At 35.5% G+C, this 23,216-nt stretch overlaps 1 protein-coding gene across 1 annotated transcript in view; it reads right to left on the bottom strand.

Moving 5' to 3' along the window:
* Positions 1–23,216, bottom strand: part of RNF17 (ring finger protein 17) — a 145,563-nt gene that overhangs the window by 40,157 nt on the left and 82,190 nt on the right. Inside the window, exons 18-23 of the mRNA XM_028531988.2 lie at positions 21,086–21,201; positions 20,071–20,191; positions 6,255–6,375; positions 3,786–4,013; positions 2,901–3,051; positions 2,631–2,749 (exon numbers count right to left, since the gene is read on the bottom strand). Coding sequence (XP_028387789.1) covers positions 2,631–2,749; positions 2,901–3,051; positions 3,786–4,013; positions 6,255–6,375; positions 20,071–20,191; positions 21,086–21,201 — 856 coding nt within the window. The remainder of the gene's footprint in view (positions 1–2,630; positions 2,750–2,900; positions 3,052–3,785; positions 4,014–6,254; positions 6,376–20,070; positions 20,192–21,085; positions 21,202–23,216) is intronic.

Below are 23,216 nucleotides of genomic sequence, written 5' to 3' on the forward strand. Positions count from 1 at the left end.
TAATTCTTTATAGCTTTCTCGCTTTTTCTATTGTGCATTTCCTATCCCAGACCTAGAACCAGACATTTTTCCAAAGAGCAGGAATTTCTGTTAATGGGAAATGGCATTTGGAGGCCACAACCTGCTTCCAGCAAAGCTCATTGTGACTGGGGCCTTCATGTTACAAGGCTGAAAAATATGCATTTGTTTTCCTACAATTATACCACCTCAAGAATTTCTATTGACACTTCTAATTCAAAATCAGGAGTACAAGGTAAATTAGCTGTACTTTTACACCTCTGTCATCTGTCTACCACACCAGTTCTTACAATAAGTACATAATTCCTATTTTGACTTACCCCACAATACACACAAAAGTAGTTTCTGTAACATTACAACCCACTTTAAGAGTAATGAAAACAACTGATGGAGGCAGTGGGAGAGTTACTTTTTTGTCCTTACAATATATTCCAGTAAGAATGTATTAAGTCTACTTAATGTGTTTTAAGTCTTTTGAAGAAGTTCCTCTCTGAAAGGCTATGCCACCACTATGTAGACAAAGTGAATTTAATTTTCTTTACAATTTTACTGATTTGTTTACATAAAATATTAACATAAATCCAATATTAAATCAGTGTATTGTTAGTAACCTCTTCTCACTTTCCCCTAACATCTTATTTGAAGCACTTACTCCTAGTGAATACCAATTAGACAAACAGCAAGTTTATTCAAGTTTTCATATATAGTTTCCTTTCCTTCCCCATATTTGAAATTGTGCTATATCTACTTTGCATGCTATACCAGGAAATTCCTGGTACAGGTATGTTGAGTCTTAATCACAGTTCTGAGGTAAAATAAATGTTAATATTCATCACCAGTCCTTCTTTCAAAATCTCTTATGTCTTGTTATCTAAAGCTTGTTCTCTTACAGATTGCTCAGGAACAATACTTCCTGAGTGGTCATGTAAGTTTGTCTGTGGTCTTTAACCTGAAGGTCAGTTTGGCTGGACATAAACTCATGGCTTGCCAGTTTTTGTTTGATTTTATTTAAAAAAATGTTACTGCATTATGTTATGGTATACAGTGGTGATGATGGTGTGATTTTATTCCTCTCAAAAGTCAACAGTTTTACTAGATAATCCCTCCGTGTTTACAGTCCTGATTTTCCGAGCTATATAGTGTATTCTTTCATTATATAGTTTTAAATAATCTTTTATTTTAGAAACACTTTTGGGTTTTTAGTATTTGGTTCTATTTTAGTTTTCTTCTTTGAAATTCCTGGTACAGGTATGTTGAGTCTTTTTATTTTTTTTTGGTCTCTTTTAGGTATCTTTTGTCTTCTTTTGAATCCTTTGATTTTTTTTTAAATTAAAGAATGTCCTTATCTTGTATTTCTATTAAGACATTATTGTGTATTTGCTTTTGTGTTTTTCTAGTTTAGTCTACACTTCTGTAAGATTCTGTTATTTCTAATTCTTTCTTGAGTGTTATCTCTTTTTTCAAAGCCTCCTTTTTCTGTAATAAATCTTATTTGTGAGTTTTTCTAATTGTTTTATACTGCTCTCCACAGTGTCTATAACTTTCAAATTTTGTTTGTTTTGCAATACTGGATTACTGTTTATTGTGAGTATGCTTTTCTGGTGGATTTACACTGCCTCTAGAGATAGTATTTGGCTCCTTATTCTTCTTTCTCATAATAATTTGCATGGAATTCAACCATAGCCTTTGCTTTTGCTCATATTTTAAATGAAATAAAATTTCCTGTGCTTTTAGGAGAAAGGGGTAGATCATACTGCTTTTCTAGTTTCATAGTTCTCTTATGTTGTTTTCTCAAAGTGACAGAAAATGGGGCCTCACACTTGATATTCTGTCTTTTCTTTGCCCCACTGAATGTCTTGTTCAAATCAGGCTCTTTTCCCAGCAGTCTCTCCTCAGTGTGGAGTCCTGGGTAAGAACTGAGATGGCTGAGAGCTTCTATGGCATTGGCGCATTATAAACTGGCATCCAACTACAAAGTCACTCACTCCCTTCTCAGTTCAGGTTGCTGGCCTGCATGCTCCAGTGAAACGCTGTGCCAATTCTTTTTGAGCTGTGTCAGCACCTCAAACAGCTTTTTCTCCACATGCCTCTCACACAACTGCTGACATCATACAGGTTGATTTCTGTGTGCCACATCTGCTTGTATTTGCCTACTTTTGTTGTAGATGTTGATTGTGTAGTTTTAAAATTTTGCTATCAAAGTTCTCTGTGTTTTTGGTAGGATTCTGGCAGACTCAAAAACCATGCCATGCCACTTTCCTAGAATCTAACACAGTTGTTTTGGTAATTTACACATTTTTAGCTTTCCATACAATCCTATGCTTGTGAAATACATTTTATTTCTACATGCCTCTGTTCTTCAAGGTTTTTTTTGTATTTAACATTTTGAATTTTATGTAGATACCTGTCATATTTACCTACTTCTATTTCCTTAATACCACAAAAATTCATGTGCTCCAAATTTTTATCTTTCTCCTTAAAACCTTAAAATTAACTAGATTTTATGAAAATTTCAGAAAACGTTAGCAAAGTAGAAACTGGTAAGAACCCATCCCAAAAGAAAAATATTTGAAATCACATTCAATGAGAAAATTTACTCAGATAAAAACTACCTTATATCAACAAGAGAGCACTCCAAAGATAATCTTCCCATTGTCTTTAGGTTTTCTTGAAGTTCTCGTAAACAGTTAACATTCACTACTAGTTCAACACCCACGTCATATAGCAAGACCTAAGAAAACAATAACTTTAATTCAATGAAAAGAAAACGCTTCAAAATTTTTTCAAATGAAAAGCTTAATAAAAATTAGACTAAATAAATCTAGGATAAAAAATATGAAATACATTCACTTTCATGACTATATTTTTAACTCTGCATTTACCTCTACCAATGTGTCTGTAACCATTCTGATGATCTGGCCTCTTCGCCACAGATTGTTATCTGGAATCTTAACAGCACAGTGCATATCATTTTCCCATTTAATAGGTTCCCATTTTGAATTTTCATAAGCAGCTACCATCTGTTCTTCTAAACTATGTAAAGAAAAAATATTTTAACTTTCTGAAACTTTTCTTATGACTTAAAATCCTCTGACCACATGTCTTCTACTGTCCTCCCTTACTCACTCTACTCCAGCCCAACTGAATGCCTTGTTCTTCCTTGACTACCCAGCCTACTTCCATTGTAGGGTCTTTAAACTAGCTCTTCCCTTTATCCCCCAGATATTCTCATGGCTCATGCCCTCTCCTCCTTCAGGATCCATTTCAAATGTTACCGGTCTCTGTGAGGTCTTCCCTGATTATCCTAAAATTGTCCTCCTACCCACCTGCTTTATTTTTCTCTACTTATCAGCATCTGCTATACTAAATACTTTATTTGTTCATTGTTTTGTCCTCCACTAGAATTTAACCTCCAAGACAGCAAAGACTTGTCCATGTTTTTACCTACTGTAACCTAAGATCTAAAACACTGGCTATCAAATAACAGATGCTCAATAAGCATCTGTGGAATGAACAAATCCTAATAAAGTGAAAAGAACTGGTAAAGATACTATTTGTATACTTAAAAGTAGACTATTTAGCTGAAATAATGTTGCTACTTTTAAAATTCTACATTTATGATGTTCTTTGAAACAAAATATTAAAAAATAAAACCATATGCAATGTTTTCTCTTTTTTTACTTTATTGTTGTTCAATTACAGCTGTCTGCATTTTCTCCCCACCCCTGCCACCCACCCCAATTATATGTTTTCTTTATATCTAATACCTATTAAGTAAGTTTTCTGTTAATAACCACTGAACATAAATCTTCTCAGGGGATATTACATTACAGATATGCACAGGCAGTTCCTTATCATAAAGTGACTGAAGATTCTCATTAGGTAGAGATTTTGCAGACACAGAATTTAAGCTGTTTACTTCCTTTGAAATAATTTCTTCTGGAGAAGGATCCCACACTTCAGTATACTTTTTGGAATTATCTTTGATAGTGTATCTGAAAAATAACAAAACCCATTAGTGGAAAGATTAGTTTGAAAAATATGTTTGCATTTCCTTATAGATCTAGAGATAAATGAGTTTTAACTGTGACTCACTATTTCCCAGTTTTGATATGATAGCAATTTCAGTCTTTTTTAAAAGAGTTCTTAAATACCGCCAAAGTAAGCACAAGAAGAAAAACCTAAAGGACAACCTTTATATGTTAAAAACAATTTAAAATACCAACTTTGCTGCTGATTTCATCATTTCCCATTGCTTTTATACAAACAAAGGAGAAGCATTATTCAGTTTTTTTTGATAACTTGAATATTTCTCTATGACTAAAAAGTTATCAATGTATGGTGATGAGAATACAAGTGGAAAACAATAGCTATTAAAGGGTGTTAAGGAGCAAAATTATTACAAAAGAGTTTAGAATGTTTATTAAATCAGATTAGTTCAGAGTCTAACTGCAGCTAAGTAGATACCACTTTCTATTTTTATAAAGGAAAAAACTTAATTTTTTTCATCATAAATTTGAGATTTAACTATCCAAGGTGAATAATTTTTGCTGCTAAATTTAGACTGTTTTCTGTCCTCTTGACATGAACTCTGAGAACTAGCTGACAGCTTAACTCAAAGAAATACAAGGTTCTATGGCCAAGAAAGAACTGTGCCTCTAACTTTTGGCTACAACTGGAATAATGAAATAATTTAATTATTTGACTTATATGTCCATGTAACAATATTAATATTGATGAGTAACTGAGGGCACGTTCACAGCTTGACACATAAATGTTATCTTCTACTGTGTATTAACCGTACTTTATGACCAGATGGACAATTAAAAAAAATATTAGCTTTACTGAGATAAAACCGACATACGAAATTTGAAGATATTTAAAATGTACATGCATAGCCCTGGCTAGGTAGCTCAGTTAGTTAGAGTAATGTCCCAATACATTGACGTTGCAGGTTTGAGCTCATGGTCAGGGCACATACAAGAATCAACCAATGGCCCTGGCTGGTGTGGCTCAGTTGGTTGGAGTGTCAACCTGTGGACCAAAAGGCTGCAGTTCAGTCACCAATCAGGGCACAAATGGGAGGCAACTGATTGATGTTTCTCTCTCACACTGATGTTTCTCTCCCTCCATTCCCCTCTCTAAAATGGGCATGTCCTCAGGTGAGGATTAAAAAAAATCAATCAATAAATGCATAAATAAATGTAACAACAAATTGATGTTTCTCTCTCTCTCTCTCCCCTCCCCTTCCTCCCCCTCTAAAATATCAGTAAATTAAAAAACATTCAGAAATAAATGTACATGCATGTTTATAAAAGTCTGTAACTGTGTACCTTAAAAAGGGTGAATTTTTATTGCATATGTTATATCTCAATAACTTCGACTTAAAAAAAACTCAATCTAATCTATTTTAGTGTTTCCTCTCACCTCTTTCTCTCCTTCACTTAGGACCTATACTGGATACAGGACAGGCCCTCTCTATTCTGCTACTAGCTCTTCCAGTATTAGGGTAGGGACGGAAACAAGACCAGATGCTGAGCACAAGATTGCGAGACTCTGCTGGTGTCACTGCTTCTCTGGTTTACTCTGACAGACAATATTTGCTTTCTTGAGGGCTGTATGTGGCAATTCTTCAGAAGATCCCTCAAGGACTACCCCACTGCACAAGTCCCTATCATGGAAGAACTGCTTTATCTTGAGTTCAAACCCTCCCAACTTTTCCTCACCACTACCCTTCCTTTTTGCTTCTGGGTGGTCTCAACTCCTGGCCTGTACTGGGTATTACTGCAATGGGTCAAGCCTGGTTCTCTTTTAAAAGTATCCACTTGAACCCGGGAAAAATGTACATTTCTCCAAATGGGAATATCGGGTACTCTACCAGTACACTTATTCTGCACCCTGCCATTTCTCTTTCTAATTATCTTCTCACACAGGTATAAGAGAATGCCTAAGCAGATATTCTATCTAGAAATAAAATGTCAGTATTTTTTCTAACATGTATCCTCAATTTCCAGGAGCCTTTCTCATCATTTCAGGATTCCTTAGGGATAGAGTATAAAGCCACTGTAGTCCCCATTAGACTAATGACTTCAATTATTGTTCCTGACCCATCAACAGGAAAAAACTCCCACCTATAACCCAAGTAGATATCCAAAGGGGAATGCTGTGTCAATTTCCCTTCCTGTGAATAAAGTATTACATATGAACTAAAAATAAACGTTTACAGGTCTACTTACCCTACTTCATGAGATGCTAGTCCCTCTTTGACCAGCAGGTCATTAATACTAGTAGGAGTCATTCCAGGAGCACCAAGAGAATCGAAAAGCTCAACTAAGAGCACATTATCTTCCAGAATTTCTGTAAAACCATTAAGGTTAGTTTGGAGAAAGAAAGAAATATGTTCCAAATACACTAAATTGAAGCAATTAAAGAGACTAGAAACAATTTTTTTCATTTAGTGTATATAAGGTTTCTTGCAAATAATGTTAGATTCTTTCAATTGCTAAGAATAGTATTTTGCAGACACAAGAAATGCCAATGTTACCAACAGCATACACAAATTAATAAAATGTTCATTTTAGGTTATTGTGTGTTGTTCTGTAATGAACCAAAAGCAGTTTAAAGCTTTTAGATTCAGAAAAATATAAATTAATGTATATTCATTGAAAAATTGTTTTGTGTTCACACTGCCTTATTGTATTCAACTAAGTTACAGAGGACAAAAAAAAAAGAATAAAAGTCAGTTTAGGTCAGTGATTATTTGTGAACGTTTATGGTTTTAAAAGAACAATCTGACAGTAACCAGAGATGAGGTGGGAGGAAATAATGGAGAGGAAGGGGAGGAAGGGATTTCAGAAACAACTATAGAGAACTCATGGACAAAACCAAGGATTCAGGGGAGGGAGGCGGAGAAGGCTGGGGTCGGGGGAGCACAGGGAGGGTTAATGCAGACAACTGTACTTGGACAACAATAAAACAATTAAAAAAATAAGATCAATGTTACAAACATAAAACTGTAACCACTCTTGTAAGCTGTATTACATTTTGCAGTTTTTTAGAGTATACTAAGAATGTGTTTGATTTACTGCAAGTGAATTGGTTAAAACCTTATTTTTCTTGAGTTTTTACAAAATTAAAAGGATTTAAAATTGTGATTTTTATCTTATTACTAAAATTTCATTTGGAGAGGAGAAACTTTTACCTTTCCTCTAAAAAGTTGAAATGAGGGGCCTTGTCCATAGGAGTTACTACCAGAAATAAATGTTTACAACCTCCCCCCACAAAAAGAATGGCACAAAGTTTAAAACAACAAAATCCTCAATCTAGAACCCTTAATCAACTGGAGTTTCTCCTCATCACTTAACTGGATTTTACAACAAACCAACTAAATTTCTTTTAGAAAACAAACTAGTTGATTTATTAGATCTATTTCTTAAACTAACTAAAAGTTAGCTAAAGGTTAAGTTTACATATCATGTGACTTTTTATTTATTTTACACAACACAGAGAATCTGTTCAATGAGTACCTGAATAAATGACAGGCATGTTTTTAGGCAACACATATTTCTATGCATGAAGACCAGTTTATGCATAAACCTATAAATTAGTAGCTAGTACCTGCCAGTCAGAATGCAGACTCCAAATAAAAAGATAAACTGTTACTGGCAGTAACATGCTATATTACCTAGTCATAAGAATACATACTAGAAAACATTCATCAAGAACTTAAAAATCATTCCTAACCACTTTTCAATGGACCAGCTATATTATTTAGAAATGAAAAGCTGAGGGCCTCAGTAAAGTTTGATTTCCTCACTTTCTCTTATGCTCCCTTTGATTCTCTGATTTTCTACTTCCCATACATGGAGTTCCCTATTCCAACAGGGCCAGCTTTCCCTGTGTTCTGTGCCTTCAGGACCTCCCTGCTCTGCTCCTAATTAAAATGTAAATGTCCCTTGCTTTATAAGGTAACAATGCATATTAAGGGGATGCTCTAATTCTCATCTGTGGTAGTCTTGAACTCTCAAATCTCATCATTGTGCAAGTTAGTGGGAAAAGATATTTTAGGTTGAGCAGGACCTTCTGGCACTCCTTTAATCAAATGGTCTAAGGTTACTAACTATGGTACAGTTTTTGTGTTTGAATGCTGTTGGTATAACAAATAATTAAGTGGAGAAAGAAAAAGGGGGAGTCGAGAAAAAAAAACCCCAGGGGGTCAGTTCTTCATGGGTTGTCCACTGGAGGGAACATTCATGTGAGGAGCTAAAAATCAATAAAATAAATATCTGAAGGATAGCTGAGAAGCAGAATTATCTACATTAAGGTAAGCTCAAAAACAGTGGAAGTTACTCACGGACTAAGTATCCTTAACTTACTGCTCATATCAGAGAAGGCAGATATAAAACTTCTATACACTAAGAATGCAATTTCTATAATCATATTCCTCTTCGATAGAACTAATTTTTAGTTTATTTTTTATTGTTTTTCTCCATTACCATTTATCCCTATTATATCCTCTTCCACCTCCACCCAACCCAATGCCCTCCACAATCACCACACTTGTCTTCTTTAATTTTTGCTCCATGACTCCACCCCTAAACCCTGCCCCAACCCGAGCTGCCAGCCTGCTTTCCATGAGTCTGTCTCTATTTTGCTTGTAAATTCAGCGTGTTCCTTAGATTCCCCATATGAGTGAAATCACATGATATTTGTCCTTCTCTGACTGGCTTATTTCACTTGGCATAGTTCTCCAGGTCCATCCATGCTGTCACAAAGAGTAAACTTTTCTCTTTTTTTAAAAGGCCAAGTAGTATCCCATTGTGTAGGTGTACCATAGCTATTTTATCCACACTACTGATGAACACTTGGGCTGCTTCTAAATCTTGGCTATGTATATAACACTGTACTGGACATAATGGTGCCTATATCCTTTTGAATTAGGGTTTTGGGTTTCTTCAGATAAACTCCAAGAATTGGAATCGATGGGTCATAAGGCAGTTCCACTTTTAATTTTTTGCAGTTACTGAATACTGCTTTCCACAGCAGCTACACAAATCTGCATTCCCACCATGAGTGCAAAAGGGTTCCCCTTTCTCCACATCCTCCTCATCAGCACATGTTGTTTGTTGGTTTATCGATGATAGACATTCTGACAGATGTGAGGTGATATCTCACTGTAGTTTTAATTTTCATTTTTCTGATCAGTGACATCGAGCAACTTTTTCATATGTCTACTGGCCATCTGGATGTCCTCTTGGAGAAGTGTCTATTCAGATCCCTTGCCCATTTTTTAATTGGATTTTTTTTTTTGGTGTTCAATTTATAAGTTCTTTAAATTTTGGATATTAACCCTTTATCAGATGTATTGGCGAATATATTCTCCTATTCAGTGGGTTGTCTTTTCATTTTGTTAATGACTTCCCTTGCTGTGAAAAAATGCTTTAGTTTGGTGTAGTCCCATTAGTTTACTTTTTCTTTTGCATCTTTCACCTGATAAGATTTATCAGAAAAAATACTGCTATGAGCAATGTCCAGGATTTTACCACCTATGTTTTCTTCTAAGATTTTTATGGTTTTTATTCTAACATTTAACTCTTCAATTTAAAATTTACCCTTGTGTGTGGCATATAAGACAGTGGTCTAGTTTCATTTTTCTGCACACATCTAATTTTCCCAACACTATTTATTGAATAAAATATCTTTAGATCACTGTGTTTTTGCTTCCTCTGTCAAAGATTAACTGACTATAAACTGTTTTATTTCTGGGTTGTTTTGTTCCATTGATTTATGTGTCTGTCTTTATGCTGATACTGTGCTGTTCTGATTAAAATGGTCATGTATAGTTTGATATTAGGTAGTGTGACTCACCCAACTACCTTCTTCTTCTTTCGAAGATTGCTGTGGCTAGTCAGGGTTTTTTTTGTGGTTCCATATTAATTTTTGGAATATTTATTCAAGTTCTGGAAAACACACTATTGGTATTTAGATAGGAATTGCACTGAATTTATGGATTGCTTTGTGCAGTATGGACATTTTAGTCATGTTAATTCTTCCTATCCAGGAACACAGTATGTGTTTCTACTTATTTGTATCTTCTTCAATTTCTTTCTTGTGTCTTATAATTTTCCAAGCATAGATCTTTTACATTCTTGGTTAAACTTATTCCTAGGTATTTTGTTCTTCTTAAAGCAATTGTGAATGGGACTGTTTTCATTATTTCTCCTTCTGGTAGTTCATTATTGGCATATAAAAATGCAACAGATTTCTGGATATTAATTTTGTATCCTGATACTTTACTGAATTCATTTATCAGTCTTAGTAGTTTCTTGGTGGAATCTTTAGGGTACTCTACATATGGTATCATATCATCTGCAACTAATGAAAGTTTTACTTCTTCCTTTCCAATTTGGGGGTCTTTTCTTCTCCTTGTCTGATTGCTTTGGCTTGGACTTCCAGTACTATATTGTATAGAAGTGAAAGCAGACATTCCTGTCTGGTTCCTGATCTTAAGGAGAATGCTCATAGTTTTTGCCCATTGAGCTGGAAGTGGGTTTGTCATATATAGCCTTTATTATGTTGAGGTATGGTCCCTCTATTCCCATTTTGCTGAGAATTTTGATCATAAATGGGTATTGGATTTCATCAAATGCTTTTTCTGCATCTATTCATATGATCATGACCATCCTTCATTGTGTTTATGTGGTATATCACACTTGTTGATTTGTAAATATTATACTGACCTTGTATCCTCAGAATAAATCCCACTTGATCATGGTGTATGGTCTTTATGATGTATTGCTGTATTCATTTTGTTAATATTCTGTTGAGGATTTTAGCATCTATGTTCATCAGGGATATTGGCCTGTAATTTTATTTTTAGTGTCTTGATCTGGTTTTGGAATTAGGATAATACTGACCTCTTAAAATGAGCTTAAGAATCTTCCTTCCTCTTCAATTTTTTGAGTAATTATAGGAGAAGTGTTAGTTCTTTTTGGAATGTTTGGTAAAATTTGCCTGTGAAGCCATCTTGTACAGGGCTTTTGTTTGTTGGGGTTTTTTTTGTTTGTTTTTAATTTTTTGTTAGTGCTTCAATTTCACTAGTTGTAATCTGTCTATGTAGACTCTCTGATTCTCCCTGATTTAGTTTTGGAAGATTGTATATTTCTAGGAATTCATCCATTTCATTTGGGTTGTCCAATTTGTTGGCACATAGTTGTTTGTAATATTTTCTTACAATTCTTTGTATTTCTTGTCATTTGTTACTTCTCTTGTTCCAATTTTATTTAATGGGGACAACTCATTTCTTCTTGATCACTCTGGTTAAAGTTTTGTCAAACTTATTATCTTTTCTAAGAACCATCTCTTGGAATATTTGACCTTTTGTATTGCTTCTTTCAACTATTTCATTTGTTTCTGCACCGATATTATTTCCTTTCTTGTACTCATTTAGGGCTTTGTTTCTTGTTCTTTTTCAAGTTCCTTTACGTGTAAAGTTAGACTTACTTGAACTTTTTTTCTTTTTTTTTAAAGATAGGCCTGTAATGCTATGAATTTTCCTCTTAGGACTGCTTTCTCTGTGCCCCACAAATTTAGGGTTGTGTTCTCATTTTCATTTGTTCAAGGTATATATTGATTTCTTCCCTGATCTCATTGTTAATCCATCCATTGTTTAACGACATATATTTAGCTTCCATGTCCTTGTGTATTTTTCAGTTTTGTACTTGAGATTGATTTCTAGTTTCATAGCATTATTGTCAGAGAGGATGTTTGAGTGACTTCAATCTTCTTAAATTTATTGAGAAGTGTTTTGTATCCTAACCTGTGGTCTACCCTAAAAAATGTTCCCTGCGTACTTGAAAAGAATGTTATGTTGCTTTGGGGTGAAGTGCTCTGAAGATATCAATTTAATCCATTTAATGTAGTGTGTCATTTAAGGCCTCCATCTCCTGGTTGATTTTCTGACTAGATCTATCCATTGAAGTAAATGGGGTGAAAAATTCCCTACTATAACAGTATTCTGTCAATCTCTCCCTTTATTCCCATCAAGATTTGCTTTATATTTTTAGCTGTTCCTATGTTGGGTTCATAAATATTTTCTAGGGTTATATCCCTTGTTGAATTGTTTCCTTTATTATTATATAGTGTCCTTGTTTGTCTCTTAATATATCTTTGGTTTTAAAGTCCACTTCATCTATATAAGTATTGCTACTTTAGCTATTTTCCCATGTGCATGAAATATCTACTTCCATTCTTTTACTTATAGTCTAACAGCTTTTCTCTTGCAGCTTTTAAGAGTCTTTCCTTGTCTTTAATCTTTTCCATTTTAATTATGATGTGTTTTGGTGTGGGCCTCTTTTGAATTCATCTTGTTTGAGGTCTCTGTACTTCATGGACTTGTCTTCTTCCTTCAGCAGTTAGGGACATTTTTGGTCATTATTTCTTCAAATAGTTTCTTGATCCCTTACTGTCATTCTCCTTTGGTGTCCCTATGATGCAGATACTGTTATGCCTCATGTTTTCCCAAATGTCCCTTAAACGGTCCTCATTTTTAAAAATTATTTTCTTTTTGCTGCTCTGGGTGTTTCCTACCTTGTCTTCCAAATTGTTGATTCAATCCTCTGCTTCATCTAACCTGTTATATTCCTTCCAGTGTATTATTTATTTCAGATATTGGATTATTTATTATGGTTTCTATGTCCTTTTCATGCTGTTGAGAATCCTTGCAATCATTACCTTTAACTTTATATCTGATAAACTGCTTTTCTCCATTTTATTTAGTTCTTCTGGTGAAATCTCTTGTTCTTTCAGTTGGGGACTGTTTCTTTTACTCCCCGTTTTGGCTGCCTCTTTGAGTTTGCTTCTATGTATTAGGCAGATCTGCAACGACTCTGGTGCAGACCTATGTCAGATGCTGCCTGTAACTAGCCCTGGGCAATCTACTGGAGCTATCCATAATCCATAGCATGGCTCCCTCTGCCAGGTAGGGTGCATGCTGAATGAACCAAGCTGCACACCAAGGCCAGCTTTTATCAGCACTGGTCCCGGGGCAGGGTCAGTTAAAGTCTCAAAGTTCCCAGAGATCTGCCTCTGCTTTTAGGCTGTTAAGCTTAATTCCTGTAATAGTCTCCAACTGTATTCCTCAGCAGGGTTTAAGCTCCACATAGCAAGGCAAGAGGATTCCTGTGGGTGGATCTATTACTCCACCCCAGGCTGATGCTGCATTGATGGGAGTGCAGTGGCCGAAAATGATGGCTTCTGCAGTATGGGTAATGACTGAACACAGAGACCCTGTTGGCTGAGCCTTCATCTATCACTACAGAGACACCAATTCCAGACTCTTCTCATGTAGCTCTAGTCTGCTCTGCCTTCCGTCTGCTGTAGCCCAGTGTAAATGGCTGAAAATGAATTTTTTTGCATTGGCCCTTTAAGAAGTTGACTGTGTCTCTAGACATCTCTCCCAGATGGACAGAAACACTGCTGTTTTTCACAGCTGGATGTTATGTGGGTGCCTTTCCCAGTTCTGTGGCTTTAGGCTGGGGAGCCTGGATTGTAGTTTAAAATTCACACTTCTCAGGGGTAATGCCTCAGGCCCACTGAAGTATCCTTCTGAACCTCAGCTGCCACCCTTGGGATCCCAGCCACCCCTCTCACATCTCCACACCTATCAGTCCAGATGTGATGGCATGATTCTCTCCAGCTAGTCTTTAGTTGGTTATTCAGAATTATTTTTCTATAATTGAGTAGTAATTCCAGTTTGGTCCTAGAAGGGGATTAGTGTAGCTTCCAGGTATTCTGTTGCTGTCTTGGATGACAACAGAACTATTTGTTCAGAATAATTTCTTATATCAAAGTGAATAAATTTGGTTTTAATTTGCATTTCTCTTATGGTTAGTGATGCTGAGCATCACTCCACCCTTACTGGCCACGTGTGTGTCCTCTTTAGAGAAGTGTCTCTTCAAATCCTTTGCCCGTATTTAAATGGGATGTTTTTTGGTGTTGAGCTTTATAAGTTCTTTATAAATTTTGGATATTAACCCCTTATCAGATGTATCATCAAATATGTTCTACCATTCAGTGAGTTGTCTTTTAATTTTGTGGATGATTTCCTTTGCTGTAAAAAAAAAAAAACACTTTAGTTTGATGTAGTCCCATTTATTTATTTTTCTTTTATTTTCCTTGCCTGAGAATATATATAAAAAAATATTGCTATAAGAAATGTCTGATATTTTACTATGTTTTCTTCTAGAATCTTTATGGTTTTGAGTCTCAAATTTAAGTCTTTAATCCTTTTGAGTTTATTCTTGTGTGTGGTGTAAGATAGTGATCTAGTTCCATTTTTTTTGCTTGTATCTATCTTATTCTCTCAACACCAGTATAAACTACCTTTATTTAGCCCATTGTATGTTTTTGCTTCCTTTGTCAAATATTAACTATAAAGGTGTGGCTTTATTCCTGGGCCCTTTATTTTGTTACACTGATCTACATGTTTTTAATCCAGTACTATGCTATTTTGACTAATATGGCCTTGTAGTATAGTTTGATATTAAATAGTGTGATTCCTCCAACTACATTCTTTCTCAAGATCGCTGTTGCTTCAGGGTTTTTTGTGGTTTCACATAAAGTTTTGGAATATTTGTTGTACTTCTGTGAAATACATTTTTGATGATCTCGATAGGACTTACATTGAATCTGTAGATTGCTTTGGATAATATGGACATTTTAATGATGTTAAGTCTTCCTGTCCATGAACATGGTATATGTTTTCACTTATTTGTATCCTCTTCAGTTTCTTTCTTCAGAGTTTTATAATTTTCCAAATACAGGTCTTTTACATTCTTGGTTCAATTTATTCCTAGGCATTTGATTGTTTTTGATGTGATTGAATAGGATTGTTTTCATAATTTTCCCTTCTGGTAGTTCATTATTGGCATATAAAATACAGCTTATTTGTGGATATTAATTTTGTATCCTGATACTTTACTGAATTTGTTTATAATTATAGTAGGTTTTTGGTGGAATCTTCAGGGTCCTCTACATACAGTACCAGGTCATCTGCAAATTACAGTTTTACATCTTTCTTTCTGATTTGGATACTTTTTATTTCCTTTTCTTGTCTGGCTGCTGAGTCTAGGACTTCTAGTACTATCTTGAATAAGAGTGGTAATAATGGACATCCCGGTCTTGCTCCAAATCTTAAAGTGAAATCTTGCAGTTTTTGCCTATTGAGTATGAGGTTGGTAGTGGGTATGTAATATATGACCTGTAACATTTTGTTGAGGTATATTCCCTCTATCCCCACTTTGCTGAACATTTTTGTCATGATTGGGTGCTGAATCTTATCAAATGTTTTTTTGCATTAATTCATATGATCATGTGGTTTTTATCCTTCATTTCAAACCACAATAAGATATCACTTCACACCTATCAGAATGGCAACCATCAATAAATTAATAAAAAACAAATGTTGGTGAGCACTAGAGAAAGGGGAACCCTTGTGTGCTGCTGGCAGAATGTAGATTGATCAGTCACTCTGGAAAGCAGTATTCAGTTACTTCAAAAAATTAAAAATAGGAGGACTTCTGGCAAGATGGAGGCAGAGGTGGACGCACCGTACCTCCACGCATAACCAAGATTAGAACAACAACAATTTAGAGGCAGAATAACACCCAGAACTGACAGAGAATTTATCTGAATGGAAGTTGAACAGCCAAGAAGTTGAAGTAGACCTGTTCATCCAGACCAGTAGGAGGGGCGGAGACAAGCAGCCAGATGTGGGTTGCAGTGCAGAGAGCAGAGAGCAGTAGGCGCATAAGGCAACTGGCAGTGTATGAGGCAACCTCGGCATGCAGGAAAGCAGCGGGTAGACCCTGGGTATGCGAGCAGCAGCTGGAGGACCCAGCGAGGCAGCAATTGTGGACCAGGACAGAACGCACAGCCCAGGATCCCAGGGAAGGGACTGTGGTCCCAGGAGAGTGGAGCTACTGCCCTTGTTCCCTCCCACCCCTGCCCCCACATACAACATCACAATCTAGTGATTGGGGTGCCCAGCCCTGGTGAACACCTAAGGCTCCGCCCCTCACCCTAACAACAGGAGCAACCAGACCAAAAAAAAAAAACCCACCAAAAAAGAGAGAGAGAGAGAGAGAGAGACAGACATGTCTCAAACAGATCAATGCCCAAAGGCTTATCCTTTTGAGCAACCAAGAGATAGCCAATCTATCAGATGCACAGTTGAAAACACTAGTGATCAGGAAGCTCACAGAATTGGTTAATTTTGGGCGCAAATTACATGAAAAAATGCAGGTTACCATAAAAGAGATGAGGGAAGATGCATGGAGAACCAATAGTGATGGGAAGGAAACTGGGACTCAAAACAATAGAGTGGAGCAGAAGGAAGAAAAAAAAACAACCAAACAGGAAAGAATGAAGAAATAAGAATCCAAAAAAAAAAAAAAAACGAGGAGAAGCTTAGGGACTTCCAGGACATCTTTAAATGTTCCAACATGCGAATTATAGGGGTACCAGAAGGGGAAGAGGAAAAGCAACATATTGAACACGTATTTCAACAAATAATAAAGGAGAACTTCCCCATTCTGGCAAAGGAAATAGACTTCCAGGAAATCCAGGAAGCTCAAGAGAGCCCCAAAGAAGTTGGACCCAAGAAGAAACACACCAAGGCACATCATAATTACATTAGCCAAGGTAAAAATGGAGAGAATCCTAGAAGCAGCAAGAAATAAGGGGACAGTAACCTACAAAGGAGTTCCCATCAGACTGTCAGCTGATTTCTCAAAAGAGACCTTGCAGGCAAGAAGGGGCTGGAAAGAAATATTCCAAGTCATGAAAGAGAAAAACCTATATCCCAGAATACTTTATCCAGCAAAGCTTTCATTTAGAATGGAAGGGCAGATAAAGTGCTTCTCAGATAAGGTCAAGTTAAAGGAGTTCATCATCACCAAGCCCTTATTTTATGAAATGTTAAAGGGACTTATCTAAGAAAAGAAGATAAAGAAAAAACATGTATAGTAAAAGGACAGCAAACTCACAATTATTAACAACCACACTTAAAACCAAAAGAAACTAAGCAAACAACTAGAACAGGAACAGAACCACAGAAATGGAGATCACATGGAGGGTTAGCACAGGGGAGTGGGAGGAGGAGAGAGGGGGAAAAGGTACAGAGCATAAGTAGCATAGATTGTAGGTTGAAAATAGGGGAAGGGTAAGAATAGTATGGGAAATGTAGAAGCTAAAGAACTTGTAAGTATGATACATGGACATGACTAAAGGGGGGGATATGGGTGGGAGAGGGTATACAGGGTGGAGCGGAGTGAAGAGGGGAAAATGGGACAACTGTAATAGCAATCAATAAAATATATTTAAAAAAATTAAAAATGAAACTGCCCGATGACCTAGTGATTCCACTTCTGGGAATTTATCTGAAGAAACTTGATACAAAAACTTGAAAGAATATGAGTTCTATCCAGAAGGTATCCAGCCATGTAATATGAAAAGTAGAGACATTTATTGAAGAAGGTATAGGACACTGTACACAGGACAATGATACCTCAGTCCCCTTCAAAGTTGGCACTTTGGCTCCTCACACAGTTCTCCCAGTCACTATCAGCTGCCCTGTTGTATTATCCTGAATCTCACTGAAGATCTGAAATCTCTTCCCTTCAAAGGTGATTTTAGTTTTGGGAAAAGCCAGAAATTACAGGGCACCAAATCTGGGCTGTAGGGGAGTTGAGTCACCTGGGTGATTTGATGTTTCAGCAGAAAACTCTGGTTGAGACATGATCCATGAGCAGGAGTATTGTCATGATGAAGCTATCAATCACCAGTTTTCCACTGCTGTGACTTTCTGAATCATCTTAAGAGTTTTTGTGGAGGAATGTTCAAGCTTAATGCAAAATTTGATGCAGATTCATTGTTCTACCTGCTCATTTTGAATGTGATGGCCACATATGTGTACTGTACACATACTTACTCAAGGTGTCTACTGACTCCACTGATTAATACAGTGAAGTCATCATTGTTCACACATGTGTGTTCCAGTCCACTCTCCATTGCTGCCAGGTTATGGCAATTTTGTACTAACTATTCACCTTATATTAACAATGGCTGGACTTTTTCCAGACAGACCTTGTATGTGCACCTCTGTATTTATTGCAGCATTATGCACAATAGCCATGATATGGAAGCAGCCCACTGTCCATAAGTAGATGAGTGGATAAAACAACTATGGTACACCTACACCTTGGAATATGACTTGGGTATAAGAAAGCTTTACCCTTTGTGACATCATGGATGGGCCTGAACATTATGTGAAGTGTTATAAGCCAGTCAGAGAAAGACAATTACCATGTGCTTTCACTCATGTGTGTAATCTATGAACAATCTGAATTAACAAGCAAAACAGAGACAGAGTCATAAGAGAGTAGACTGACAGATTTGGGAACCGGGGTGGGAGGTGGAGGGATCCAGACAAAAAGAAAAATAACTCATAGACACAAAAAAGAGGGTGATGATTGCAGGGTGAGGGAAATGGGTGGAGGCAGAAGAGGATATGGGGCATAAATGATAATGGAAAAAATACAATAATTAAATTAATTAAATTAAAAATGAATAAATGATCATATGTCATTTTTTCTAGGTTATGTTACCTGGAGCATTTGATCACTAAGCTTCAGTTTCCTTATTGTAAAATGGGTTAATAAATAATCTGTTTCAATGGTTGGGTTCACTTAACAGCAATATAATAGAAGTGAAAAAATGGAAGTAAAAATTACCCTTTAAAATCCCATAAATCCCATAAAGACTAAGCAAACATAGTCTTGTTTATCCTGCATAATACTCACTAAAACCAGCACAGTCAATGTCAGTCATAGCTCTGGAACATATCAAAACCTCAGATAAATGACAGATTCCCAATCCCCCTATCCAAATCCCTTGGGCCCAGATGTATTTCAAAATTCTACGAATTGAGGTAAATAGCATATTTCATAATATCCCAGCAGATTCTGAGGCAGCATACTACAAATGAGCATTATTATTGTGAAGTAGAATTTATACAGGTCCTCAAATAATGTCTTTTTATTATAATATTGATGAGATGTCATAGGAACTGAACTCATTTACATCAATTAGCCTATAGTAATATTGGTTTCATTATACATTGTTTCGTTTAAAGTCTCAGAACCTATCGATGATGTTAAGTGAGGACTGATTGTGTGACTATCCATTGTAAAGGAGACAGAGATGATGTGTATATACTTGTATGTATCCTCATGTTCATTTAGATCAGGTTTTGCCATTAAACTGTTGATTTTCACAATTTGTTGGGTTACAAAATCATTGACTAATGTTAGTCTATGTCTCAGACCCAAAGCATTCTGGAACAGAAGTAACTTTTTTCAAAATATGCTGAGAGCCCAATGTTCAATTTACTTAAGTCAAATGAAATTAAAAACAAATAAAAACTATTTACTAGTTATGTCCCAGCAGCCTTTACTTTCCTGAAAATTAAATGTTGATATCTGTGACTACAAAATCAGGGATAGAGTTCTAGCAAGAATGCAAGCAGAATAAGAGAAGCTAATTCCTAACTTTAGGGCTTTCATGAGGCTATGTTAATGGTGACTTGATATTTAAGTAATTTTTGACTTGTATGCTGATTTAAGACTCTAGAGCCTGAAGATACAGGGATGTCCAACCTTTTGGTGTCTCTGGGCCACACTGGAGGAAGAGGAGTTATCTTGGGTCACATGTTAAATACACAAACGCTAATGAAAACTGATGAGCAAACAAAGGTTTTAAGTAAATCTATGATTTTATGTTAGGCTGCATTCACAGCCATCCTGGGCTGCATGCAGCCTGCACGTTGGACACCCCTGCTAGAAGATACTACTCCATTTTATCTAATTTCAATAGAAGTTATCTGCACTACTCTTACTGATACACACTGAATTTATTATCAGATCTGGTGAATGTTATTCTTATTTAAAATTATGGATGATCACAGAGCAAAAAATAAAAATGAAAATAGCTTACTAATGACTGAACATGTCATAAATTTATCTTGAGTTTTTTCTTCAAATTTTTCTTTAGCTTTTTTCGACCACTGCAATGTCCCTTTACATGGTTCAATATAGGCCAGCTTACATTTAATTGCCTGTGTCAAACAAAATTGCACCATTAAGACAGTGAAATTAATTTCTAGTTATTTTAGAATCTAAGCTTTATGTTAGCTGTGTTCAAACTAAACTTTGTGTTTGAATTTAAAACATATTCAGAAGATAAATATGCAAGATGTCTACAATATTACTTTATAAATGCAAACAACTGGAATCAACAGGGTATTTGGTTAGATGAATTATTGTACACTTAAATTATGGAATAACAAGCATCCGTTAAAAGAATTATAGATCCTTATGCTATATTGTTAAATGACTAAAACAGGTTATAAGACTATACTATAGTTTAATCCCATAATTGTTAAAAAAACACAATGCATCTTAGAAGTACATATTTCAAAAAATATTAAATAATTTTGAGTAGTTTCCCTCAATTTACTTATCTGTATTTTCAAGCTTTTTCCCTATACCTTTCTATCCATTTACCAAATGAAAAATATTGCTCAAAAGCAACTCAGAGGATTCTAGAAGGACAAATGTTTTTCTCTTTCATTTAAACATCTCTTTTTCTCTTGCACGTTATATACACTGAAACATAAATGGGATCACAGTAAAAGTACTTCTTCAATGAGCTTTTTTTCCACATAATCTGTCATACTTTTACCACATTATACATATATTTCAAAACTGCAGACCAGAGTTCTCATAAAGACACAAATATATATACACATATATTTTTCTAAAAGTACTTATTTACTAAAATACACAATGTATTTGTTAAATAACTACAGCAACTTTTTTCTATAGTCCATTTAACAAATTATAGGCAAACATGGCAGTTGCCAGAACACTTCCACGTGAAGATGACTTCTAAAAATGCTTTCATATATGTGCTAAAATTCTAACCCTATAATTCACTGTAAGTAGAATACCTTCTCGGGGGGATTCAGAAACTCATCCTTTATTTTACGCATTTCTTTAAGTGTTATTTTTGCAGTATTGCCAAAGTCCACATATTTAACTTCAACTTCACGATGTCCAGGCAATCCTTAAAAAATTATGAAATTAGAAAAATTTTTTAAATTATGGAAAGAGAAAACTAACAAAATTTAGAGTGATTTGGAGTGAACTAGATTAGAATACTTTTATGCTAAACATACAAACTTAATATTTTTTAAAATGTAAAAAGTATTTCTAATATGTGAACTTCAAAAAATTCAACCATAATGCACAGTTTTTCAAATTTGGTGAATGAGAAACTAACATGTTATTGAAAGGACAACCAAAATCAGGATAACAAAATAACTATCAAGTGCTTGGGGTTAGGCCTAAGAGTTAAGAATTAGGCTTTTAATTAGACTGACTGGATTAGAAATGTAGCTTAGTTACTGAATGCCATATGACTCTAAGCAAGTTAATTAATATCACCAAGATACTACCCTGAAAATGAGAAAAAAATGAGCAACTTCATTTTTTTCCTCCAACCTTCACCATTTTATTTGTAAAATGGATACACCAAAAAGAAAATCAAGTCTTGCACAGCTTTTTTTGGAGGATTCGCCAATTTCAAAAATTTTGCAAAACACCAAGCACAAAGTGAGCACTTAAGTATTGACTTTCAACATAGGATCAAACAAGGCAAAATATTTAATAATCAAACTAAAAATGTATTCATATAATGGTAGCTAACTATGAAATTTTAAAAATTATTTTGGGGATATTGTAAAAATGACAAGTAGAGGTAGACCTCTCTCTCTCTCTCACACACACACACACACACACACAGAAATATGTATTTTTAATCCTTACCTGAGAATATGTTTTCATTGATTTTTAGAGAGAGAAAGTGGGAAGAGAGGGAGGCAGAGAGAGTAAGAGAGAAAGAAGCAAATATGTCATAGAGAAACATTGATCAGTTGCCTCCCATACACACCCTGAAGGGGGACTGAACCAGCAATCTAGATATGTGCCCTGACAAGGAATCAAACCCACAACCTTTTGGTGTATGGGACAATGCTACAACCAACTGAGCCACTTGTCCAGGGCTAGTTCTGTATTTTAAAGGATACCAAACAAACCTCTGAAAGATAAAAACACAGTGAAGTTTGAATAAAGTCTTCAAAAACTTTTTGAATAAAGTCTAACAAAAACTTTAACCACCCCCGCCCCCAAAACTCAAAATATACCATTGACTTTAGGTTCTCTCACCACATGTATACAGTGCTAGTAAACCTGTTGCCATCAGTTTCAAATTTAAGGATTTTGTTTGGAAAAGTACAGGCATTCTTTGCTTCTTAATAGAAGTGGAAGCAGGTAGAACACAGGTACTCAAGATAACACTTCAAGATGACAGTCACCATATAGTAGGTGACTGAGAGGACACTTGTCCCTAGAAGGTAAGAAGGTGAGGGAACTTCTCTCTACTGGAATCTACATCTAGAAGGATATTCTCAACTGTAACAATACCATTAAGCCTTATCATTCCTCAAGTCTCTTTTTTAAATTCTGATCTCTGAGTTATATTTATTCATTTTGATTTAAAATATTAAAATTTTTTTTTGCTGTCCAATTACACTTGTCCCCATTTCCCACCCCAATACTCTCCCCTGCCCCATGCACCCCCACCTTCCACATTCAATCCTGCTCCCCCATTGTCTTTGCCCATGGGTCCTTCATATATGTTCCTTCTTCAAGTCTCTGAATGAAGATGTCATTTAAAAAAAACAGAAATAAGGTATGGAATTTAAAGATCATTCTTTTACCCAAATTATCAATCATGCTTGAGAGGGAGTCAAGAGACATGCGAGGTCTCAAAATTTACCTACCATTTATTCTCTCTGAGGAAACATTTAGAAGATGCTCCCACCAAAATAAGGGAGGAAACCAAAGAGACAAACATGAGATCCAGAAAACAAGGGATCCCATACAGAGAAAAATAAAGTGAATAATCAAGTGAAATAAATTCTCAGAATAACTAAGTGTAGTAAGCCTGGAGGACAAGTAGTCTAATTGGAGCGGAAGAGTTTTTTTAAAAATATATTTCATTGATTGTGTTGTTATAGT

This window comes from Phyllostomus discolor, chromosome 2, assembly GCF_004126475.2.
Source record: "Phyllostomus discolor isolate MPI-MPIP mPhyDis1 chromosome 2, mPhyDis1.pri.v3, whole genome shotgun sequence".
Taxonomy (NCBI): Eukaryota; Metazoa; Chordata; class Mammalia; order Chiroptera; family Phyllostomidae; genus Phyllostomus; species Phyllostomus discolor.